General features: G+C 40.9%; 2 protein-coding genes across 2 annotated transcripts; one reads left to right on the plus strand and one right to left on the minus strand.

The window, feature by feature from the left end:
• Positions 1 to 4,505: 4,505 nt before the first annotated feature.
• Positions 4,506 to 6,179, plus strand: LOC310784269 (uncharacterized protein; the record flags this gene model as incomplete). Its single annotated transcript, XM_083645286.1, has 4 exons — positions 4,506 to 4,533; positions 4,807 to 4,900; positions 5,246 to 5,333; positions 5,427 to 6,179. The coding sequence occupies 4 exons, from the start codon at positions 4,506 to 4,508 to the stop codon at positions 6,177 to 6,179; spliced, it is 963 nt and encodes a 320-aa protein (XP_083501412.1).
• Positions 6,180 to 11,516: 5,337 nt separating this feature from the next.
• mier3b (mesoderm induction early response 1, family member 3 b) lies at positions 11,517 to 19,926 on the minus strand (the record flags this gene model as incomplete). The annotated part of the gene is made up of 11 exons (XM_083644045.1): positions 19,781 to 19,926; positions 16,922 to 17,044; positions 16,607 to 16,730; positions 15,960 to 16,033; positions 15,095 to 15,167; positions 14,749 to 14,897; positions 14,431 to 14,512; positions 13,613 to 13,707; positions 13,353 to 13,480; positions 13,074 to 13,228; positions 11,517 to 11,992 (listed from the first exon to the last, which is right to left on the minus strand). The coding sequence occupies exons 1-11, from the start codon at positions 19,877 to 19,879 to the stop codon at positions 11,517 to 11,519; spliced, it is 1,578 nt and encodes a 525-aa protein (XP_083500171.1). The 5' UTR covers positions 19,880 to 19,926.
• Positions 19,927 to 27,407: the final 7,481 nt, after the last annotated feature.

Genomic DNA, 27,407 nt, shown 5'->3' on the forward strand with positions numbered 1-27,407 from the left:
TGGTCACCAAGTCTACTGGTTGCCCATGGACAACACTGTCCGAAACACAAACATTGACACCCATCCAGCCTCAAGATGACTTCCTTATGATAGATTGATTGATTGATTGATTTATATTTAGTACAATAGTATTACATAAATTATGTGACAAAAAGTAGTACAAGGATAAAGAACACAGACAGTTGTTCAACTGATTTTCACTGTGGTCCCAAGAAGGATACAAAGAACATTTAATAGGCTACCTACTTCTCACAAGACCACATTGTTCATGCTTTGCATAATGGGTCACCTAGCCTAGCCTATAGCTTGATAATCTCTTCTATTGATGTCTTCCCTATAGAGGCCATAATCAGGTGAGAGGTAGGCCTAGCCTCTATTGACCAGTGTGAGCTATCGACACACCCTGTTAAGCCTTTCAAGAAATAACACACGGTCTCCTTTGTACAGTATGTCTATTTTCATTCAAACATTAAACTAGAGGTTTATCTTAGTGTTCGTATGTTCATACTACATGTTATATATAGTGTAAAAAAAATGAAACGTGCGCTCACTTGACACTGTACATACAAGATTCAAGATTCAAGATTCAAGATTCAAGTTTATTATTTGTCCCAGAAGGGCAATTTGTGTGCAAGCAGATATAAAAAGCATAGCGAATACATGAAAAAACAAAACATCAACAAATTAAAACAAACATGGAGCATGGCAGCAGTTTTCCAGCAGAAAATGGATCAAGTAAACACAGGATAAAAGTAAAATAAAAGCACACCTAGTACTTTAGATTTTTAATCTTTATTCGAAATCGGAGCGTTTTCATTGTGTTCTGAATGGGAGTGGACAGCTATAAAATTCCTGCTCACTTGACACTGTACATACATGTCCAAAACAGAAAAATTGACACCCATCCAGCCTCAAGATGACTTCCTTATGATAGCTGGGCTATGTCTCTACATGGATCAAGTGAGTTTGCCCTAGAACAATTGACTTTAGATTTTTAATCTTTATTCGAAATCGGAGCGTTTTCATTGTGTTCTGAATGGGAGCGGACAGCTATAAAATTCCTGCTCACTTGACACTGTACATACAAGTCCAAAACAGAAAAATTGACACCCATCCAGCCTCAAGATGACTTCCTTATGATAGCTGGGCTATGTCTCTACATGGATCAAGTGAGTTTGCCCTGGAACAATTGACTTTAGATTTTTAATCTTTATTCAAAATCGGAGCGTTTTCATTGTGTTCTGAATGGGAGCGGACAGCTATAAAATTCCTGCTCACTTGACACTGTACATACATGTCCAAAACAGAAAAATTGACACCCAACCAGCCTCAAGATGACTTTGCTATGATAGCTGGGCTATGTCTCTACATGGATCAAGTGAGTTTGCCCTGGTACAATTGACTTTAGATTTTTAATCTTTATTCGAAATCGGAGCGTTTTCATTGTGTTCTGAATGGGAGCGGACAGCTATAAAATTCCTGCTCACTTGACACTGTACATACATGTCCAAAACAGAAAAATTGACACCCATCCAGCCTCAAGATGACTTTGCTATGATAGCTGGGCTATGTCTCTACATGGATCAAGTGAGTTTGCCCTGGAACAATTGACTTTAGATTTTTAATCTTTATTCGAAATCGGAGCGTTTTCATTGTGTTCTGAATGGGAGTGGACAGCTATAAAATTCCTGCTCACTTGACACTGTACATACATGTCCAAAACAGAAAAATTGACACCCATCCAGCCTCAAGATGACTTCCTTATGATAGCTGGGCTATGTCTCTACATGGATCAAGTGAGTTTGCCCTGGAACAATTGACTTTAGATTTTTAATCTTTATTCAAAATCGGAGCGTTTTCATTGTGTTCTGAATGGGAGCGGACAGCTATAAAATTCCTGCTCACTTGACACTGTACATACATGTCCAAAACAGAAAAATTGACACCCAACCAGCCTCAAGATGACTTTGCTATGATAGCTGGGCTATGTCTCTACATGGATCAAGTGAGTTTGCCCTGGTACAATTGACTTTAGATTTTTAATCTTTATTCGAAATCGGAGCGTTTTCATTGTGTTCTGAATGGGAGCGGACAGCTATAAAATTCCTGCTCACTTGACACTGTACATACATGTCCAAAACAGAAAAATTGACACCCACCCAGCCTCAAGATGACTTTGCTATGATAGCTGGGCTATGTCTCTACATGGATCAAGTGAGTTTGCCCTGGTACAATTGACTTTAGATTTTTAATCTTTATTCGAAATCGGAGCGTTTTCATTGTGTTCTGAATGGGAGCGGACAGCTATAAAATTCCTGCTCACTTGACACTGTACATACATGTCCAAAACAGAAAAATTGACACCCATCCAGCCTCAAGATGACTTCCTTATGATAGCTGGGCTATGTCTCTACATGGATCAAGTGAGTTTGCCCTGGAACAATTGACTTTAGATTTTTAATCTTTATTCGAAATCGGAGCGTTTTCATTGTGTTCTGAATGGGAGTGGACAGCTATAAAATTCCTGCTCACTTGACACTGTACATACATGTCCAAAACAGAAAAATTGACACCCATCCAGCCTCAAGATGACTTTGCTATGATAGCTGGGCTATGTCTCTACATGGATCAAGTGAGTTTGCCCTGGTACAATTGACTTTAGATTTTTAATCTTTATTCGAAATCGGAGCGTTTTCATTGTGTTCTGAATGGGAGCGGACAGCTATAAAATTCCTGCTCACTTGACACTGTACATACATGTCCAAAACAGAAAAATTGACACCCATCCAGCCTCAAGATGACTTCCTTATGATAGCTGGGCTATGTCTCTACATGGATCAAGTGAGTTTGCCCTGGAACAATTGACTTTAGATTTTTAATCTTTATTCAAAATCGGAGCGTTTTCATTGTGTTCTGAATGGGAGCGGACAGCTATAAAATTCCTGCTCACTTGACACTGTACATACATGTCCAAAACAGAAAAATTGACACCCATCCAGCCTCAAGATGACTTTGCTATGATAGCTGGGCTATGTCTCTACATGGATCAAGTGAGTTTGCCCTGGTACAATTGACTTTAGATTTTTAATCTTTATTCGAAATCGGAGCGTTTTCATTGTGTTCTGAATGGGAGCGGACAGCTATAAAATTCCTGCTCACTTGACACTGTACATACATGTCCAAAACAGAAAAATTGACACCCATCCAGCCTCAAGATGACTTCCTTATGATAGCTGGGCTATGTCTCTACATGGATCAAGTGAGTTTGCCCTGGCACAATTGACTTTAGATTTTTAATCTTTATTCAAAATCGGAGCGTTTTCATTGTGTTCTGAATGGGAGCGGACAGCTATAAAATTCCTGCTCACTTGACACTGTACATACATGTCCAAAACACAAACATTGACACCCATCCAGCCTCAAGATGACTTCCCTATGATAGATTGATTGATTGATTTATATTTAGTACAATAGTATTACATAAAGTATGTGACAAAAAGTAGTACAAGGATAAAGAACACAGACAGTTGTTCAACTGATTTTCACTGTGGTCCCAAGAAGGATACAAAGAACATTTAATAGGCTACCTACTTCTCACAAGACCACATTGTTCATGCTTTGCATAATGGGTCACCTAGCCTAGCCTATAGCTTGATAATCTCTTCTATTGATGTCTTCCCTATAGAGGCCATAATCAGGTGAGAGGTAGGCCTAGCCTCTATTGACCAGTGTGAGCTATCGACACACCCTGTTAAGCCTTTCAAGAAATAACACACGGTCTCCTTTGTACAGTATGTCTATTTTCATTCAAACATTAAACTAGAGGTTTATCTTAGTGTTCGTATGTTCATTATATTGGACATAGTTACATTTCTACTTCAATTTTTATGGTTAAAAAAAACGAACTTTATCATGCTTTTACTTTGAAGGCAAAATCATTAAACCCGAGTGAAATTCCTGCTGGCCGGAAGTGAAATTCCTGCTCATTTGACGCTCGTGTATGGGACGAGTATCTGCTGTAAACACAGGCACACGGTGATGACGTATGAGCCGTGTGCCTGACGCGTGCCTACCCAACCCAATCAGAGGAGTAGGGCGGGTCCTTCCCCTGCCGGCTTGTCTTTTTTAATGAGCAAAAACATCTTTACAAGACAAGACAAGCAAGCACATATCAAGCAAGATATTCCAACGTTTTCAACAACAGCAGCAGCACAATGCATTTTGATCACTAAACTAAATTATGATGACGATGATTGTGATTATTATGCTGAACTGTGGTGAAACGTGATGGAACCTCCATACAGTAGATGGCGATATTGAGCGTTTCTCTTCGCTCGTTCAGGACAAGAAGAAAAAGGTAGGGTCCCTCTGAAGGAGGAACAAGCGAAGCGGTATTTTCCTAGTGTACTTTCATACAATCTAGGTTGACTGAAGTGCTAAAACAAACAAACAAGATAGAGAACATGGATCACGCTTATACGTGCACCACTTGTGATAAAATTACGATGAACCCCGTGGAATTCACATATAAATGTAAGTATAGGCGAGAGGAAATGCCATATTCGACACATCTTGAGTTGACACCGTTTAGCTAGGCTGCCTAGCAAGTGGCCTTCATGGTGAAAGGACCCTACACACTAACGCGTAGGAATTTAACCCACCTTTCACTCAATCATGTCCCATTCAGATATTAGTATGCTTTATTGGGTATTTTACAGCAGATTCCGCCAAACACTGAAGACCAGGTCCGTTTTATAACAATATCTTTATACAACAGCTCCCATGCAATATTTTCTTTTCTCTCAGGGAGTCCCAAGGAGATTGAAGACTTTGTGAAGCTGAAGGTTTCAAATAATTACCTCTTCTCTGGCAAGAGAAATTCCTCCATGTGGGCATGGAGGTAAGTCAGCAAATTAAAATTCTCAAAGATGTATGAACATGAATTATGTTTTTTTTTTAGCAGACTGGTGCAGTAATAGAATCGAAAGTTTTATTTTCTCATTGAGTTGAGTTCTACTGCTTTATTCATGTTTATATTCACTTTGTCTTTGCTGTAATCTATTGTGGAGCTTACTTCTATCTTATGAAAATAAATATCTTATTAATACATTTTTGTTAACCTGGAAAGACCTTACCTTTGATTGATGGTGATAAATACTATAAGGAATTCATTACCACAGGGAAGATGGGGTACAGTATTGTTGTTCTACTGAATTGCATTTCTAAACCACTCTGCTGATTATAGGGCCATCCTGAAACATATGGGCTTGCACCACAAGATGACACACATTCAGGCAGCCAGAAAATGGGAAAACATGAAGAAGAAATACAAGGTACTCCGTTTTATCCCACTTGGATTCATCGAGTATTGCGAGAGATTTTATTCCAGTAAGTCCTGACTGTTGGTGCTTTCTCTGTCTCTCCAGGAGCTGAAGAACCCCCCAGAAGGGGTGCAAGTGTTCCCAGCAATGTGGCGTCATTTCACCCTAATGGACGATGCCATGGAGGGCCGGCTGCAGGGCAGCGCCCCCATCATTAAGGCCTTCCACAACGACGAAGACGACGCCGATTTCTTACCCAGCTCCAGATCCAAGAAGAGGAAGATTTCCATGATGGAATCCACGCCTTCAGTTTTGACGGCAGCCAGGCCGGAAATCGAGGTCTCGCTCAACGACGGCGAGGAGGGGGAGGGGGAGGCGGAGGAATGGCAGCAGGGAGGAAGCAGGGAGATAGAGCGCATCATGCAAGAGGTGGAGAACGAGAGGAGAGAGCTGGAGAGCGAGAGGACCATGATGGAGAGCGAAAGACAGGAGATGGACAAGGAGAAGCAGGTGATGGAAAGGGAGAGGCAGGTGCTACAGAGGGAGAGAGCGGCGCTGGACAGGGAGCTGGCCGCTCTGGACCGAGACCGCGCCTCGCTGGAGAGAGAGAGGGCCATCATGGAGAGGGAGAAGGCAGTGATGGAGAGAGAGAAGGCCATCGTGGAGAAGGACAGAGATGCAGTGGGCAGGGACCGGCTGGCTGTGGACCAAGAGAGAGCCAGACTGGCAGCAGCCAAGGGAAAGACAGAGGAGGTTACAGAGTGGGGTGAAGACATCTGCAACATAAAACCCTCTGAGCTGGTGGACAGGAAGGAACGCTTCCTCAACTTGTTCGAAAAGCTCATTGAACATTTCTGATGGAATCACTTGAACTGCAGTTTCCTAAGCTGTGTGAATATGCTGCTAGGCTATTTATTAGTTGAGGATGTTATGATTAAGAGACATTTTCAATAATTTGACATGGGACCATGGCCTTTTTGAATAACTTTTCGACTGATTTTGTTCTCTTCAAGATAACAAACCCTTCTACTGTTTGTTTGCTATAAAATGCCTACATGTAAAATGTTTTCCTGTCTGCTAAAATATATTTATTAGCACTATTTAAAACTTGGCTGCATTTGTGTACAAGGGACTATATAAGTTAGTTCAACTTCAGTAGCCTATTAATCTTCTTAGTTCAAATTGGCTGTGGTGTCTGTGGTGGTGTGAGTCACGATTTGTGACGGAAGTGATGTCACTTGAGCAATTGTGATGTCATCAGTGATGTCACTCGAGCAATTGGGATGTCACTCAGGCAGTTGTGATGTCACCAGTGATGTCACTCGAGCAACTGTGATAGTATGAGCCGGTGGCGCACAGTTGCACGATGGTGCCTAGGTGGGTGGGCGGTGTCTGTCTATCTGTCACGATTTTGGGAGCACACGGAGCGGGCGATTTCCATAACTGTATCCATGGCGCATCATCTCGAGTCTCCACTAGTACAGTAGTACAAAATGCACAATGTAGGCTACTCTACCAATACATTGTCAATGAAAGCTTTAAGCCACTCTTCATTCGGAGAGGTAATTTAAAAAAAAACTTTATTTAATAGGCCTTTTTCACAGCAGCCATTATGTGTCTAAAAAGCAGGGTAACCACAGGCGCAACCAAAACATTAATGAGGGCCCCAGCACTCAAACACCTAAATGGATTGGAAGTTGGAAACCCTCACTAATGTTTTGGTTGCACCTGTGTTTTTACCCTGCCTTTTAGAAACAAAATGGCTGCTGTGGAAAAGGTAAATTGTGGATATTCCATAGAAGGCACACAATAGCAAGCTCTTATCATTATTCTGAGCCCTATCTACAATCAACAACCTCCCTCCCCAAATCAAACAATAGTCTTGATAGACTCTAAAGTAGACACTAGACTAGAGTATTATGTATAATTTGTGTATGGTAAAACATCACTTTTTGAAATGTAATATATCAAATATTGCTGTTCATGTAAAATTATTTTCTTCTTCTCCAGAATATATATATTTTATATTACAATACAGACTTTGCAACAAATTATTGTGTATAAATGCTTATTTTATTGCATTATTGTAGTTTGGTATGGCATTGTAATTTAAGCCTGGTAAACCAGCCGGTCACGTGACCAGCTGGTTTACCAGGCTAATTGTAATTGGTATGGCATCATAATTTGAAATTTTTTCTTTTTGTGTGTGATGGTATTGAGCCAGAACACCGTTAATGATGCAGTACAGTTTAGCGATGCACAATCTGAGCGCAAACAAGGGTGCACGGTCCAAATGGGCTGTATTAATTGGTGTGTTTTGGGCGTAACACGAACCCAACCAATCGGTGTCATCTCCCAACCCTTAATGGTGTTCATTCTTTCAGTGTGCAGTAGTCTAAGGCAGGGAGGGGGTTCCCAACCTTTTTTGGCTTGTGACCCCACTTTGACGTCACAAAAATCTAGCGACGTCAGACATTCAAATTCCAACATCAGCAATATCATCAGTGACATCATCAGCGATGTCACATGTATATGCTGACTTTTTATTCAGAATTCTGACAATAATCTCAGAATTCAGATCCCCCCCCCCCCAGAATTCGGACTTTTTTTCAGAATATTCTGACATTAAACTCAGAATTCTAACTTTATTTTCAGAATTCTGACTTTATTCTCAGAATCAGATTTAAACTTTTAAAAAAAGAGAGAAAAAAACAAGTGGCCCTAATCCTCTTTGGTTGTTTTAAATTGTGGTGTAATTTATTTATTTTTTAAATCAGGTGACCCTATTTGAATTCCAGGTTGTGACCCCAAGGTTGGGAACCACTATCTTAAGGTTTGTCACATTTCCTTTATTTGGTGTTGAAGCTGCACTACTCAACTGATACTCCATTATCAAATGTACTATTTGGTGAAATATTACAAGTGCAGGGATGAATGAAGTGTGAGTTCTTGCTTACACTTGCTATAGCCAATTTACTCAGGTGGTAATACAGTGTAAGCATAAATAGAATATTAATCATATAATCAAAATACCACAATGATGGCAATGCAGAGATCAGTGGTTCTACAAGCAGGGTTCGAAAGGAGGAATAGTTGAATGCAAATATAATTTATTCACTAGAAAGTATCCTGATTAGAGAATGTATTAATAATCTAATCACCTTTCGGGGGGGTGAGGGAAAAAAAAGGCCAAGGCCAAACAGACAATTCAGTGACAATCTCAAATATATTTTGTATGGATTTAGCCTATTTGTATGTGCATGGATCCACCGCAGTGTTTTCTTTGCAGGGTAAAGAACACGCATGAGTGATGGGGTACTATTGGCATGGCAAAACAGCTCAAGGGGTACATAGGACAAAAAAGGTTGGGTTGGGAACCATAACCATTGAGTTATACAATGAATTACTAAATCAGCAAATATCTGCCCCCTGGGACAAAATCATATCAAATCAGGCCCTCATTATCAGGGTATACGTATTTTCTGGGGTTTCACTGCGCTTCAACTACTGTCTGTGAGAGAGATAAAGAATAAAGAACATGCAATGGTCTCAGAACCTTTTCCAGAGCTTTATTTCTGGATCTGTACACAAGGTATTAAAGTACAACAGAAAATACAAAATAATGTTTAACCAAAAAAAAAAAAAATGTTTATGTACAATTCTTATAAACAATAAAGATAGCTTCTTGAACATTTCTCATAGTGAAGGTTTTGATTGTCTATATTTCTGGATATACATTTTTAAGTTTTGTAGGTTTTTTATTCACAAAGGTGTTTTCTTTTTCGTCAAAGGACTCGAGTTTTCTTTTTAAAACCACAACTGCTATAGTTTTTTCCTCTTTAAACTTCAAAACACAATACAAAATATAAAATAAATTTGCTTAGTGCTTGCTTAAACACACATCTCCATACCAGAGATATCAATAAAATATCACATTTTCGAGAGTTCACAGGGTGGTGAAAAAAACCTACTTCTACTTACTTAATGGCCTTTACATTCTGACAGTTTTTCTGTGTCTTTGTACAAACCACAGGTGAAATAAATATCACTGCACTGCTAAAGCTAGAAGAGCTCGGAGAACCTACTGCATTATGCACGTTGCATTAAGAGAAAACTAGCTCTCCACATACTTACAGCAGCAGCCATCCCTTTACCATCAAGACAAACAATAAGACGATGTGTAAAAGAGTTTTTTTTTCTAGGGGGAAAAAAGATGAGCATCTTTTACACATGGCTGCAAGTTTTGAAGTCAAAATGCAACATTGAGTACTATCAATACGTCTTAGGTAAAGCCATTTTCAGTGGTACACTTTTGAGAACAGATACAGCTGGCATGCGTGGTTCAGCTGTCTCCTGTGTCTTGAGTAGAATGTCTTTCCTTTGGGGAAGGGGGCGGGGGGCTGGGGGTCAAACACCAGAAGTCAATCGGTAAAACGCAAAAACAAAATGTCTGTACATATCTACAAATTATTGCCTTTTGACAAGGAAACAAATTAAAACCTTTGTATCAACACAGATTCACAAGTGTAAGAGGTCAGTTAATAGACTTTTTAAAGGCTATTTGCTAATTATTTACATGAAACGCAGAAGTGAATATCTCCTCTGATGCTGGGCTTGGAAACTGAATTACTAGATCGAACTGTTAAAACTACTGATGGTTCGTAGGCAAGAATCCTGTCTGTACACACACAACTGTGAATTACTGAATCTATGGACATGACAAACGCTCATAACAATGTACCCCTGAAACAAACTATAATTGTACATATCACAATGCATAGATAAATTAAGTAAACGCTACTACTGCATCCAATCAACTGACAATGACCTGCCAAACATTTTACAATTCACCATTACCTAATTCAGTCAAGAGAAAACAGCTCCATTTCTGCTACTAGACCCCAACTGGACATGAAATTGTCAACCAGATAATACAAGGCATTCTCTAGTCAGTACAGAGGTTAAACACAATCAGAGTGGCTTTAAATAAGGAAATAATACTGCTAGCAGGTTTATGCAAGCTTCCTAAGTGGTTTGAAAAAGGCGCTACTTATTTCAGAAGCATTTCCCAACATTTCTTTTGACTACAACAAACATATACTGTACAGCTAGCTAAACTTGCCTAAGAATACCATGAGCGGAAACCATGAGTTTTAGAATAACGTAAAAAGAAAAAGTCGCACTGATGAGGTCTATGCTTTAACGGCTATTAACCCAACCAACATCTTGTGCAGTTGAATATTGGTTTGCTAGTCTGACTTGATTTCCGCCTCGACTTTAAAGAAGAGGCGGCTCCCGTTCTGTTCTACACAGGTTTTTTTTATCACCTGCTTCAAAGTGTGACAGGAGAACAATGTATGAGGGACTATGATTTGGGATTGACTACACAGGATGAAAAATAAAGGATTGTTACAAACATTCATCTGGTCCAGTTTGGCCACTTTGAATTGTTGGGGGGGGGGGGGGGGGGGAGTAAACAAGCAGACTAACTACTAAAACAAGTTTCCACAGGAGAGAACAAAAATCAAAGAAAAAAACAAACTGAAGTGCTCCTCGCCGCGACGCTTCCTCCATGCTAACGAGTGTTGCTTTTCATACAATATCTAGCCAGGTTTAACTTGGGTCAAATTTAAACCATTTGACCCAGCCTGGTTACTGTAAAGTACCTGTAAACCCAACACTGATTAAAAAAAAATAAAAAAGTACCACTTCAAACAACAAAGACAAGCAACTAAACACTAACAATAGAGGCAGAGAACTAAGCTGTTTTTTGGCAGCTGAAAAGAATGGCAGGATAACATAACTGTTACGATGCTGTGTGTAGATGTGTGTGTATGCGTGTGTGTAGATGTGTGTGGGAAGGAGGAAGATACACAACTCTCTCTACTGCAGCCTCTGGGCCCCACTGTACATGGACGTTACACATTGCAAGACCGCAAAACAAAAATAAAATAAATTGCTATATAAACTCTTGAGAGAAATCAAGATTTTAGTTCTATATGATAGACATCACTGATGTCATATTACACAAAAAATGAAAACAAAAAGTATTTTCATATACATATAGATATATATATATATATATATATATATAATAGAATTTAAACAAATCGGATTCTCCAGTGAGGTGAGTCTTATGTACAAGCAGGATAAGGGGTTTCAAAAGTGAAGAACAGGGCAAGGAGACGAGGAAGATCACTCCGACTGGAGCGCCGTGGTGTGCTGTGTGTGGTGCCGTGCATGTCCTCCCAGAAACCCGTTGGGTTCGCCGCTGCCAGCCAAGCTCCCAAAGTCTGTGACAGACACTGCCATTTTGGCGCCGGTGATTCGATGGTGGTGTGTCGTTGTCCGTCGCCCTTCGAAGTCCACTCCGAGGTTACCCACAGAGACGTCATTGATAAAGGAGTCAGGCAGCGCCATCTTGAGTCTCTTGGAGGGCCGCTCGCAGTCCTTATTTACACATACTGAACCTAGCTGGCCCAGGTCCGAGTGGTAGAAGCCAGCATCGAGCATGTTGAGGCAGTCGGGGTCCGCTCCATTGGAAGGAAAACCCAAGGACTCCTCGTGGTTCAGGGACCCGCGGTGTAGACTCTCTAGAGGGGGGAAGCTGTAGGAGTCCAGGCAGTTGACCTCCGCAGGGCTGCATACCGTGGCTACACTGTTACTCAAAGCTGCAGGGACATGGGAGACAGAAATTAACACCGGGTACCTGGGGCACTTCTAGGAATTCTGGGCTCTCCAATGAAATGCGACTCTGGTCAATATATACTGTATATATATGCTGATTGAGGGGGGGGACTTTCTATGACATTTCCAATTGGGGATGGGACAACAAAATTCAATATATCACAATACCAATTTTAACAATACACATAGTGGGGTAGAAAAAATAATTGTGATATTAGCTACATTTTATTGTTCAATAGTAATCACAAATGAGAAAGCTTGTCCATCAAAGTTTCTCAAGCTCGCCATCCAAAATATATTAGTTTCACTTTGTAATGATTTTTTTTTATTGTACACATTCTAGCAAGCTAATGCCATTGCTAGAAAGATTTGTGTATCAGAAATAAACATAATTCTGCAGTTTGTTTTCATTGAACTTCTATTTATTACACTAGGCTCGATTCCTTGCTTCGCCCGCCCTGCAGCTCGGCTGCTGCATGGCCTCGCCCGCAGCTCGGCTGCTGCGTGGCCTCGCCTGCGCTATTAGCATGTGCAGCGCACAAGTCATGGAGGCAAACGAAATGCAGGTCTGTAAATGTCATGATTAGATTAGATTGAATCATGCCTATCAATGTGATATATGTTGTACTTTTTTCTTTTCTTTTAATCTTTGGTTGTTAGTTCAGTTGCTTATATGCAAATGTTGTGGTGATATGTTATGTAACTTTATGTCTGTAACCTTGTGCTGCCTCTTGGCCAGGTCTCTCTTGCAAAAGAGGTTTTTAATCTCAATGAGACTAACCTGGTTAAATAAAGGTCAAATAAAAACAAAATAAACAAAAATTGAAAGAGAGAACAGACAGAGATTGCCCACTTGCTCCCTTTTATATAATAAAAAAAGGAAGTTGCATTGTGGTTGTACTGAAGCATATATATTGTGTATTGTGAGATAATGACCCATCCCTACTCCCAATAAATAATGAAACAAAGAAATGAATACAATGAAAACATGTAGAAACCATGATTTTCCATAACTTGACCAGGCATGCTAAACTTCTCCAGGTTTTCCATAACCTTACTACTGACCTGTGAGGTCGCTGGCAGTGATGGAGTTGAGCAGGCTGAGCTGTTGGTCCGTGGTAGGCTCCATCCTCCCACCTCCACCTCCTCCTGAGCATACAGAGGAAGAACTGTCCACTGCCAGTCCCTCCGCTTCATCCACCAGTCTGTCCATCAAGTCACTACAGTAGATTACAAAAATAATCATTATTTCAGATCTGGCTAAATAAAAAGAACACCAAAAAGGACGTATACGGTAATTTAGAACAGGAAATGGACGTTTTTTTCCTTCTTTCCGCCACTCACGTTACACCAGGATAGCTGCTGTACTTCTTTTTCCCAAATCGATTCTGCTGAACAAAGAAGTCAAAGCGCTCCGACTTTTTCCACATGTAGTAAAAGGCCACACATTCTGCTACTGTTCGCGTCGTGACCTGGGGGAAGAGGGGGGAGCGAGGCGTGAGGTGCTGAGAAATCTTTCTCTTCTTGTGAAAACCTGCTTCGTGCACAACCTTTCCATGTGTGTCTAAGCGTGCAACACATCAAGTCACAAAATAAAGACTCACCTTGTGTTTCTGTATGAGGTGAAAATTCTTGTCGTACATCTGTAGTGCATGTTCAAAGTTCTTACATTCCTCTTCCGACCATGGAGGCGATTCTTCTGTAATGAAAACAATTCAGCACAATTCAGAACAGCACACAGACAAGTTTCATGGGCTGGACTTGAACAGAAAATGCTACTTTAAATTAAAAGCCACTTCAACTATAGAACTATAGATATAAATGACTAAAATGTGACAAACTAATTCGCGTTTTCATCCAAAGACTAAGACTAAATCTAAAATAGCTGCCAAAATGAACACTGCCAGAGAGAAGGTCAACATCATCTCTCTCTCCGATTAGAGTTCCTCCTCTGTCTGAGACCCCTCATGTCTGTTCTCTACACAGAGAAGTTGAGGAAATCATCTGTCAAATGAAATACTCAATGTCCTTTTCCCCAGGTCCCCCCAACTCCTCTCTCATCCTGCCAACTGCCAAAGTCCTTAACCACTGTCTCCAAGCTGGACATGTTCTACCTGACTTTTCAAAGCAATTTGGTATAAATTGGTATCAGAAAACCTCAGTCAGTATCTCTGATTTACCAAATTCCATCCCTACATGCTGCAGACAGCCCAGGACTGTGTTTCTTACATGGTAGCACCAGCATTACAGTATCACAGTAGCTGCTGTAATGCAGCTATCCACTGTGCCATTCCTAAATGTCTAAATGACAATGTAACATGAGAATATGACCAATGTGGTGAGTTTTGCTGTTGTAGCAAAACTCATGAAATGCTGGTATTATTGCACTTGGTGATATTGAATCTCTGTTTCCTTCACTTACCTTTTGAGGATTTTACACGGCTGCAGTATCTCTCTAGTGCTTCACGCGTGTTGTAGTTGCACTTGAAAAGTTCATGCAAAGCCTATGGCAAAATTGGAGAGGAATAGATTGGTCAACACTAGAATATTAGCCAAAATAAACAACGTGCACTGTAGAAAGACACAAAAATCAAAGCACGTTACCATTGGCTGCGGCAATTTGAACTAAACTTACTATTGATCAAAAAAACTAAGTTCACATACATCATCATGAAGTGTGCTCAGCATCATGTCACAACATGAATGAATGGATGAATGAAGAGATGATTGAATGACTGACCTGCTCGGTGTCTCGGACCTGCATCGCTGCTTTGTCACTTCCTGTCTTGTCATCTGTTGTCCGTGACAACACGTCAGACAGGAAACTTCTAACCTTGTTTTCTGGCAACACACCCGGGCTCCATAATAACTGGTCTTCATCTTCATATACTGCACAACAACAAAGCACAGCTCTGTAAGATCTCTCACTTTGTGTGCTTTGTCTCCATTTTTATGGATAGTAACATTATCAGGCAACACATTAAAGAGTACTCTAGCTATATCTCTATCTGTGTAAGCAGTGTAAGTAGTGTATTTACAACTTCATGCAAATAGAACTGACACTAGCTGAGTAATGAGGCAGTCACCTTTCTCTCCATCTTTGTAGTGACAAATACAAGAAGGAACTTCCGCCTGGTATTGTGTTCCCACCATTATTTCCTGTGTGGGGGGGGGGGGGGGGGGGAGGTTAATCCATAGAATATTCAAGACAGCAGCAGGCAAATCTCTTTCTGCAACTTTTGTTTTGAGTTACATTCAAACCATCAGTGTCCCTGGTCAATCCCTTATTCATTAACAGTGATACTGATGTAACTCAACAAACATTGTATCCCTTATTGAATAAGGGATACAATGTTTGTTCCATTGGTTCCCAAACTGTGGGCTCCGCCTGGTGGTCCGCCAGAGAATTGCTTTTTTTTCTTTCAGTTTCCACATACACATTAGCCTTGAGGATTAGCTGCCGGATTGGACTGATTTTCAGAAATATCGCGATATTTGGGAAATATCACAATTTTGAACATTTACTTTGAGTTTTAAAGCCAGTTTCTGGTATCATATGAAACTAGAAGACCTAAGGAATCGATTTTTACCAACCATGTCATGCTAGTTTGTCAGGGAGGTAGCTAAATAACACTCCAAAGATAAGCTTAATTGTGGCGAGGGGGGGGGGGGAATCATTTTCAAAGTGGTCCTCTTTTTCACAGCCTAATGTTGGCAAGTGTCTGTGTGTGTGTGTCCGTTTTGAACCAGCTAGTAGCCTTATATTGTCATTTAGCCTTTCTGCTGCTATTGCATGGTTAAATCAGCAAATTTTATTTTATGGGGGGGATGGTATATGCAGTGGAAGAAATCCCTGGGAAATTTGGTTTGGTACGTAGTGGTACTTGAACAGAAAGGTTTGGGAACCCCTGCCTTATTCAATTTGTTCCAATGCCAAATGTAGTTACGTACCTTTCTGGAGTCCTCTGGGCTCGGGCCATCTTCATCACACTCTGACTCCTTATCACCGTCTGAGATAGCGTTGGCTGACGAGACAATAACAAACAACGGATAAGCGCCTTTCAATGCACTGAATTCCAATGTCATGTCTATGGCTGGGTTTTGGACATTGAACGGATAACGTTGGTACTACTGACTACCAAAAAATGACAAAAGTTCAGTGCTTTCAACCATACTAAACACAATTTTGAATAAATGCATACAAAATTTGAAATTCTTGAAATATTGTTAAATGTATAAATATTTAAAATGTAAGAAATGTGTTTTAATAATTACAATAGTTTTTTTTTTAAAGCAAGAGGAGGGGGGCGACAAGCTATTGTATTACATTGAGTTTGTATTCAGAATACAGTAGGCATAAAAAGTACCATTTTAATTCAAGGTACAAGTACCGAAAGTACCTGCCTATTAATTGATAATAAGATGTCAGAAATGGTCATAGAAAATATTTAAGATAGAAATACTCAGAGAGAAATACTGAAAAAGCACTTTTTTTTAGCAAGTACTAGAGATTTAACCTATCAATAACTCTGTTTAATGCCCCGTAGAGAGTTAATTCTTGAAAACGTTTGACAATTGAAGTTAAATCCGTCACTTACATCGAAGTGTTCTTGGGAAGAAATCAGTGGCCTCATGGGAGGTCACTGAAGGGGTCAGATCATCAGCTGAGGACTGGGTCTCCTCCTCATAGTCCCCAGACAGCAAGTCTTTAGCAATCTCCTCCTACAAAAAGGAATGAGAGTGTCATCCATTGTACACTGAGACCATGAGGGATCAATGGCAGTGTTTTCTGACATATTTTTATGAGGGGAGAGGAGAGGAGAGTAGAGTAGAGGAGAGGAGAGGAGAGTAGAGGAGAGGAGAGGAGAGGAGAGGAAAGAGGGTGACTTCCTCATACAACAGCAGCCATGTACCTTGTCCAGAGTCATGTCTGGCAGCTCGTCAGTCAGGTCTCCAGAGGAGCTGTCTATACTGGAGCCTGCTGATGCCTCATATCGGTAGATGGCCAGCAGCTCCTCCAAAGGCATGTTCCCCTCCTGGTGAAGCAGAGGAACAGCACAGTTAGCACTGCATGCATTAAAGAAGCTTATGTGTATTGTTTCCTATATTATTCAAACTACAACAATACACAGCCAAAAAATAGACCAATACATTCCATTTGACTCCAGTTTGACACATACTAACTGTACAGACATCTTGACACTGAACAACAGTTTATTTTGATCAGATGGTTGTTGCTGATTTGGATCATGGGAGACAAAACTATTCTGCAATACCTGAGGATTTTGAGTTTAATACTGAAACTAGAAACAACTGACTGACAACTGACAACTCTTTAACCACATTCACACTGAATTTGTCAACACTGAACATGATCAACCATGGCTCTAAAATATGTTGTTGAGATGAACGAAACATTTGCTTGTGTATTTAATGACATTTAGTTGTTGCATTGCAGCTATGAACCAGACAGGTTGCCCTTTTAAAGGTCACCCTGGCAATTGGCATTGTGTTCACAATATCACAGGGTTTTTCCTGCTTCAGAATGGGCCTTTGACACTACACACGACAGTCGTGCGTACATTTGACTTTTGCGTTACTGTATAGCAGTTTGTTTTCAAACTTTTTGTGCCTGAGGCACAAAAAAGAGCAAGACAAATTCTTAAGGCACACACTTATTATGCAAAATAGCCTCTATAACACGTGTTATCACTCTAAACTTTTTTTATCTACAAATGTCAAATAAAATTGACAAACATATTACTTATGAAATATTTATTAACAGAATTCTTTAGGAATTTATTTGAAACTGTAAAATCACTCCATGACCGTGTGTGTGTGTGTGTGTGTGTGTGTGTGTGTGTGTGTGTGTGTGTGTGTGTGTGTGTGTGTGTGTGTGTGTGTGTGTGTGTGTGTGTGTGTGTGTGTTTCCCCCCCACGTATACACGTATATATCTTTTTTTAATGTTATCATGATTTTTGGAGGGGTATAATTTGCCTCTGTATTGGGATGTAGTAAATTAAAAACTCACTCATAACTTTTTGTATAGTTTTAGTCTATATTTGCAATAATAATGTTGGTTGTCACAAACTCCCAAGGCACACTTGGACTCGCCTCAAGGCACACCAGTGTGCCTAGGCACACAATTTGGGAACCGCTGGGGTATAGTATAGTCAGGGTCATCCTGATCCTGAACACAAGTAATTTATATCAGTCATTGCCAGAAATCACGGAGCAATGTGTTTTCAGTGCACCCTAAGTTTCAGACAGTCATTTCAACGTACAAATTTGAGACTTAAAATTTGAAATTCTCTAAATTGATACAGCAAAAGAAAAAGCTTGATTTTGAGTCAGAGTTGTCCTGATCTCAAATATATCAGTCATTGTCAGCACTTATGGAGCAATGTGTTTTTACAGCACCCCAAGCTTTAGAAATGAAGCCATCTGAGGTACAAATATGGGACTTGAAATTCTCTCAAATTATACAGTAAAATGATTCATTTTGAGTTTGTATACAGTCAGGGTTGTCCTGAATTCAAATCAGGCATTTGGGGGGTGGCTCGGGCCGTTGGGGTGTCTAAAACCTCCTTTTCTGTCACTAAAATTCCTCTATGCTGGAAAAGTCCAGATTATCATATTTTCATTGACTAGCGATAGAGCTCCAGTATTTGTTCTATTCTGGCATTATAAAGAGTGGACACTGGTATCTAGGTTTGGGATATACCTGTTCATGTTCATAGATATAGACTGAACCATTTAAGATCATTAGGCCGCCTATACACCCATATAAATGTGGAGCACCCACCCAGGTAGGTGCTACACATCGGTGGTGATTGAGTTGAGTTCATCCTGAGTTGAGTTCATCATTCACCATTGAATTCAGCGTGACTTGAGTCACTCAGTCAGTGGCGTTTTGAGATATCCTGAGTTACGTGAAAACATGTCTACAAATGAACTGTCAAATGAGCACTGAAGCCAAATGGTGTTGAACCCATGGTTCAGGGTTCGTACTGCTTTCAGACTGCTGAGAGCAGATGACCGACCGCATTACGCGGAGTGGAGTGGAGCAGAGTTGAACGGAAAAACGTCCCTTTTCATTTCCGAGCCCATGTCAGTCAATACCTGTCTCTATTCTATAATGACTGTTATTTTTGCTGTGGTTACCAAATTGTTGTATTCAGGATATGTGTTGCAAAATGGTTGTGATAAAAACAGTTGCAGTATCTAGTCGTTACAGTTGGAACAGGGTGAACCCGTTACTGACATTGTAGGCTACATGATAGAGCATTCTGTTCTATCATGTATCATTCTTGCATTTGTTTTTGTTAAAAATGTCAAATTGTGTGTGTGTGTGTGTGTGTGTTTGTGTGTGTGTGTTTGTGTGTGTGTGTGTGTGTGTGTGTGTGTGTGTGTGTGTGTGTGTGTGTGTGTGTGTGTGTGTGTGTGTGTGTGTGTGAGCGAGAGAGAGGAGGGGGACATGTAGTTTGTGTCATCAGGCCATTCTTGGGGGTACTTCTCTCTACTCTGTTCTTGTACCGTAGTAGAGCAATTGCTATAACAAGGTATAGGCTATAGTTTTGTGGCTGTAACTTGGTATCTCATATAGCAGCATCACATACGAGAGCATGAACTATATGTGTATAATGCACATTTGTTAGCCCACCCACCCAATATCAGCACAACAGCACCACCCGTCACTGAATGCAATCCATCAATTATTATACCATGTGTAACTCCTGTTTTAGGGCAATTTGTCAATTTACTAGTTTACCTTTTCGAGATCTGCAATCTCAGAGCTGAAATTCCTCTCCCCCTCCAGAGACTCTTCCTCCTCCAAAGTCCTCTCATCGTCATACTCATGAACTAACATTTCTGCTGTTGGGTCAAAGTCATGATCCTCTGACGATAAAGAGCCAACTGAGAAAGGAAAAAACAACTGAGTGAATATCATACAGGTCTTAGTATGATCAAACAATTGACTTTTTGTTCACACAATAAATTTAAGTTTCATATTTCAGAGACACAGTGATGACGCTGCATCATTATCAAGTAACAGCCAGGGAATCATATTTTGTCAATTCCGAAGCCAATGTTCTCTGACAAATGATCATGATCAAATTGGATGTAATTCATCATGATTACCATTGTAGCTACATTTCGATCCATTCAACACAGAATAATGATCTACAGTCAATCACTGCATAAAAACAGAGTTAATATATAACGTTATTTGCAACAGAAGTTATTTTACCTGGACTCGAACTCCCTAGGGAAGCCTGCAGAACCAGAACACAGATAAGTGTGTGAGCTGTTGTTCAGACCCGTCCAAATGAAGTAACGTTACATAGGCAGAGTACAAAATGATGTTAATAAATGGCCCATATCTGATGACCAGGTAGGCTGCATTACCACTAACGATACCGTTACCTGAAATAGGTAACGTTAGCTAGGACACCGTTAGCCACAGCTGAATGCTGTACATTGAGGAAAATGTAAGAAGGGGAATCACTGACGTAAATGGCAAGCTAATAAAAACAGCTGAACAGTCTGGGAGAGAAGGCAACGTGTTGATTTGTACAGTGTCGGCTCCCCTTGTTAGCCAGAAAGCTAATCTTTTAAAAGCAAAGCCTAGCGTTAACGTTATGCCTCGGAAAATGTAAACACTATTTTCGTTTGCGCGCTACTGTTAGCGCTTGTGTTACACATACTTTACCACTGGATTGTCGCGAATTCAACCTAAATAGAAATAATAAATTGCCATTCATTGCCAATCTGATATGATCTGTTATTTCCTTTAACCAGCAAGCTAACGTTAAATTTACCTATCAATTGACACACATAGTCGCTATACCGAAGCAGCTGAGAGAGCGAAGGCGCAGCGGCCTTGTAGTGAAGGATCAATCCACACATTCAAGCATATTTTAGACGCATAATCGTAACAATTATGACATGAAACACGCTATATAGAAGGAAAAAAACATTATTTGTCCAATCGATAACATAGAAACAAAAAATATTAAGCACACATTTTAAAAATATCGATTTAAGATCGATTGCTTCTCCCCTGTTTTCCCTCTTACCTCCGCCATATTGGTACCTTTAGCTAATGGGCTCGTTCTAGCGCAGTACCCGGATCAGCGCTCTGAACCAATCACAGATCCAGGTGATAGTTCTTGTCGTGACGCCGTTCAAACCAACCGCTGCTCAGACTAACGGTAATTATTTATAATTGTATAATTGGTAAATCGACAAAATCAAAAATAGTCTAATCGCATGAATGCATATCATGTATATCAATGACACTGTGTTGAGCCACTGTGAATACCTCCCCCCCAAATTACTAGAACATTCCCACATCCATTCCCTACACAGTCTCACCCACCATCGCACCAGCCGCACCAGGCAAATAATACTGGTCAAATGCAAGTAGTAGCTGGTAGATTAATTTTGCTTCACTCACCAGCTAAAAAAATGGTAATGAGTGGCAGTGGATGGAGAAATTTGAACGTTCACTAGGTCGACAAAGAAATGTTTTTTTTTGCACCCTGACTATACCCACAGGGACTTATGCACTTAATTATGTGTTGCTTAGTAATGTAGGCTATTATCTTACTTTGTGGTATTTTTCCTCGTCCCCTACCATATCATTTCTATAGCAAATATGCCTTTTTGTGTGCTTTTTTGTGCTTTTTCTGGGGGGTGGGGGGTGGGTAGGCTATAATAGACCCCTTAATTTTTTAGGAAGGGTACGCCAAATTTGACACAAAGTTCATTTATCTGTCACTAGCTTTTCCTTCTTGACACCTGATAAGCATTTGAATTTCTAAAAAAAAAAGAAACAAGCAATGAAGGAGGTAATGTGTGATGGAGGCCTGTACTTTACCACCTAAGCTATATCATATAACTTACCACAAAAATGAGACAAATTATGTAAATTTACTCCACTCCACCATGAGTTAAATATATATGTCCAGCAGAGGGCAGACACTGCTCAACAATATACTGTGTACTAGTAGTGTGTACTGTACTACTCCTTACTCCCCCCCTCCCCTCTGTAAAAACCTCCAACAGTAATGATTGAAACGGCTCTGTAAGGAATTTTTTTCATATAGTAGTCGAATGTAATCACAGGTTCAATCCCCATAGTAATACGAATCTATCTCTGCTGAGAGAGTTAGGCTTAATCCCTGTGACATGGCTGTGCTGTAGGGATGCAGGGCAATATTGAAATTCAATAGGCTGTTTCGCAATACAAAAATGTAACAACACTTTTTGTGTGGGGCAGAAAAATAAATCCTATTCTATTCTGCTGTAGTAATCAAATGGGATGGCATGCCCATCACAATTTCACAAGCTACATGCAAATTATATTATTTGCACTTTGTTAATGGCATTTTAAATTGTTTACATTCTAGCAAACCAGAAAGATTTGTGGTTCAAAATAATCTTAATTCTCCACATTCAGACTTTTTTGGAATTTAACTTTTATTTATTAGATCGTACCATGGTTTATATGGAATCGTGACCCCCATATCGGATATCGAAATGCACTGTGAGATAAGCATATTGTTCCTGCACTATCCCTTTTTCTAGAGGAGATCTTGATGCAGCTGGTTGATTTGTTTTGGTCAGGACATCACTGCTGCAGGCGGTTGTCCCTTTACCTGGACAGCAGGGTGGCACTGCAGCTTTCCAGACCCACAGGTGAGAACTATGATCCACATGTCCACTGCTTCCCTTCCTGAGTTGGAGAAGTGAACAATGAAGGTGAACACTCTACATTTTAGATTTTACACGTCTGTCCTGATGGCCTGGCTGTACAGTGTAGTGCTGGGGGGGTCAAAATCGACTTAAGCAAAACAAAAAGTAGCTAATTTACATAAAATGTACTTAATTGGAGTAAAAGTTACTGAGTTACTTTTTAGAAAAGGGGACATCATTAGATGTGATCTGTCCCATGCAATTCTAGTTTCAGTGAAACTCGATTATTTTCATTACACACAAACACACACACACACACACACACACACACACACACACACACACACACATTTACATGATTTATTTATGTCCACATGGATAAGGTACAAAGGAAATAAACTAATCATTAATAATGCAATCAAATGCTGGGAGTTAGTCAGTTACAAGAGGGTGCCTAATTGTCAACCAGATTAATGAATACACAAAAAAGATAACACCACACAGGGTGATGACAATGGCAGGTTGACAGATACAGTTATACTGTAATACAAGATAACGGTCAGTATCCACTTCATGGGTACAAAAAGCAGCGCCTCTTCCATATTGAGCGGCTACCAGTAATAGCAGATATTGAACAATACCTTGCTAACTGGCCTTTCTCTTAGGTAGACCTCTCACAACTAGCAACTAGCTTAGTCACGGCCAGCCATTGTTTACATATTGCTCCCATTTACTAACACCAAGGTCATGTTTGTTTTTTATTAGTTTGTCACAATAACTAAACACTGCTGTGTTTTCCAAACAGTTCCCCGTAAAGCGTAGGAATGGACATATTTATGAGCAGGTGGGCAGCGTGGGTTTAGATTGGAGGACTTTGCAAACAACTGAGTCACTGTGCAAGAGGGCACAGTCACAACTGTCTGCAGGCCACACATTACCTGAGCTAGTTATACCCCAAACTTGAATCTGCTGTGGAACTTTATTGATGCTTCACCATTCAAGGTTCTCACCATATGCTGCTCTGCTGCCCATGTCTGCTACTTTAGCAGGGGAGTGGGGGGGGGGGGGTTTGGGTTTAGGCACTGGTAGCCACTTGGTTGGGGTTATGGTTTGGATATGGTGGGGGGCTCCAGGGGAAGGCTTGGTAAGGGGCGGTAGCCAGGGTCGAAGCCCCCCCCCCCGAAGGGAGTCGAAGACACTTTTAGGGCCCATCGAAGACCCCTCCCCTTCCCCAAGCCTTCCGCTGGAGCAGGTGCTCTTCCAGGCCTCTTCCTCCCGAGGCACACAGTCCTGCACTGCCTGCATCGTTGCTCTCTGACGAGAGGGGGCGACCTTTCTCTTCTAGAAGTGACGACAAGAGCTCTTGCCCGAATGACGCTAATTGACGAGTTAGGAGTGCGAATGAGTTGCAATATTTCAAAGGAGGAATTTGGGGAACTGCGTTCACAATTTGAGCCTTGAATGTTCCCCTCAGGCAGGAGTATTTTCCACAGCAGAGGAGGAATGATTATTATTATCCTTTTATTCCCTCTGTCTCTCATATGTGCTTGTGTCTCTGTTACAACTAAAATAAGTCAATTTAAAATTTTGTTTCCTCCCTTTTTTTTTATTTAATTTAATTTTATAATTGATAGTGAAGTGAAACAGGAAAGACTGGGGGGACGGGGGGCATGTGTCAAAGAAAGGTCCAACACCAGATTCACTCCCAAGACGTCACAGTTACATGGTGCACACACCAGATTCACTCCTAAGACGTCACGGTTACATGGTGCACACACCAGATTCACTCCTAAGACGTCACGGTTACATGGTGCACACACCAGATTCACTCCTAAGACGTCACGTTAGCTACATGGTGCACACACCAGATTCACTCCTAAGACGTCACGTTAGCTACATGGTGCACACACCAGATTCACTCCCAAGACGTCACAGTTACATGGTGCACACACCAGATTCACTCCTAAGACGTCACGGTTACATGGTGCACACACCAGATTCACTCCTAAGACGTCACGGTTACATGGTGCACACACCAGATTCACTCCCAAGACGTCCCAGTTACATGGTGCACACACCAGATTCACTCCCAAGACGTCACGGTTACATGGTGCACACACCAGATTCACTCCTAAGACGTCACAGTTACATGGTGCACACACCAGATTCACTCCTAAGATGTCACAGTTACTGTACATGGTGCACACACCAGATTCACTCCTAAGACGTCACAGTTACATGGTGCACACACCAGATTCACTCCTAAGACGTCACAGTTACATGGTGCACACACCAGATTCACTCCTAAGACGTCACGGTTACATGGTGCACACACCAGATTCACTCCTAAGACGTCACAGTTACTGTACATGGTGCACACACCAGATTCACTCCTAAGACGTCACAGTTACATGGTGCACACACCAGATTCACTCCTAAGACGTCACAGTTACATGGTGCACACACCAGATTCACTCCTAAGACGTCACGGTTACATGGTGCACACACCAGATTCACTCCTAAGACGTCACGGTTAGCTACATGGTGCACACCTCAAACCATTGAGCCACCAGGAGGCCATAGCTTTTCTGATTTAGTCGACATGTAAAATAAAGGCATAACCATCTGCTTCTCGCCATTCTTTTCCCTCTGCCTCCATTATGATTTCCATCAACATTTGTTAAGCTGTCTGAAGCCTAGTTTGCACAACAATGCAGTCAGGAAGATGTGGGCCTTCACCTAAGCAGTGAAATTGTCAGGTCAATAAGTTATCCTGTGACGTTGATTATGGAGAGGCGGGTGTCAGCGGGTCAGAATCCATTGTGTATGTAAAATGGATGTGGCTGATTCACACTGGCCCACACCTACTCTGATTTTCTGCTTCTCTCTTGCCCACTCAGATGTTCCATTAGAGAGATTCAAGAGCAGTGAATACATTTTAATGCTAATCACTTCCTAGTATTTGCAAATCACATTTCATGTCAGCTATACCGTATGTGGACATGTGGAGCACATCACGTTGAACTGCAATCCTCACACACTAATTATGTTGAATTACAAAGAGGGGGATGATGTCAAAACACATTGGACATTGGGGTCTTCGATGGACATTGGTGGCTCAGTAGTAGTAGCTGCTGTCTCACAGCAAGAAGGTCACAGGTTCGAACCCCCAATCCGTCCCAGGTCCTTTCTGTGTGGATCCTGCATGTTCTCACTGTGTTTGTGTGGGTTTCCTCCGGGTGCTCCGGTTTCCTCCCACCATCAGGCTATGTCAGGGTTAATACTCCTGTCAGTGTGTCTGAGGCACTGGCATTTCTAACTGGAGTGGGACAGCAGTTTAATTAGCCATCTGTCTAACACTGGGCACATTTACATTAATGTGCATTGTCCCTCAAAAAATTAAATAAATATAAGGATCTGGAAGCCTTTAAAATGGTTTGGTCTTCTTTGTGAACGCTTAATGTGAATGTGGATTCCGATAATGCCTCAAACTGGAAACCTCATACAACAGCCCAGTGAACAGCAGAGCAATTTAACAGCAAACGCATCATCAAAGTTCCCTAAATTTAAAACACTATAGGGATTTAAATTACCATGTAATCATAGAATAGAATGAAGCATTTCATGCAGACACAGCACAGGTTTTAATAGCCTACTACGCTGCACCAAAAGCTAGGGCCAAGTCAGCACTTTGAAAATATTCACTACCCACTTTACATTGACCATTTTTGAGAGTCTCTGTGAAAAGGGGGGGGGGGTGCAACCACCAGGTGGCAATGTGTGATAGCATTGATTTCTTTATGACTCAACCGCTTCAGCATTTTCCATCTGCTTCAAACGCCATAGTCCACTCCACCATGACAATGACAGCATGAACTAACGCTTAACTGGCCCTCTGCTGTGTTCTCTAGACCAGGGATTGGCAACTTTGATGATAGAGAGAGCCACAAAAAATTTCCTCGCTACCAGAGGGCCAGATTGTGACCGTGCACTTCCACCAGTATAGCCATACTGTAACACCATCACTCCCAATTATAGCTACTAACTTGATGAAAAGGACTGGCAATCAAAGTTTATTATACCAACATTTATATTTTTCATTTTCAAATTTAGTAATTCTTCCATTCCGATGACACCAGATACTTTGCTCTAGCTTTAAAACAGCCCGTTACAGCAATTTGATGGGGTACATCACCCAAAATGATGTCATATTAATCAGATTAGTAATGTTGCATGTGCAATGTGCATCCTGGATATAGTCTGTTACAATAGTGTTAGCTCAAATGCTAACGTTAAACAGTATGTGGATGGACAATGCTAACGCCATTAGTGCAATGTTCTGGGATGTACAGTAAAATAAAAACACAGATTTGTGTGGTCTAACCTAACCTAACGTAACCTAACCAAAAACATCCGCCTAGGAAATAGACCCAGGGGCCACACTGAGTGAGGTCGGGGGTCCCTGCTCTAGACCGAATCATGTAAAACTCCCAACATGTGTAATGACGCAGATTTGTGTGTTTACAAGCAGAGTACTTATGACCACATCCACGTGCACGAGGAGAGCTAAACAGTCAGCAGCTGCAGAGTAAGTGCTGCTCTGTCGACAAACCTTTCCCAATGAACTAAAGCCATTTTCAAGTTTATATTGTTGAGCAGCAACGTAATCAAGCTGTTCTAAGACGGAAATGTCATGA

The sequence above is a fragment of the Poromitra crassiceps genome (assembly GCF_964638095.1).
Source record: "Poromitra crassiceps genome assembly, chromosome: 10".
NCBI lineage: Eukaryota > Metazoa > Chordata > Actinopteri > Beryciformes > Melamphaidae > Poromitra > Poromitra crassiceps.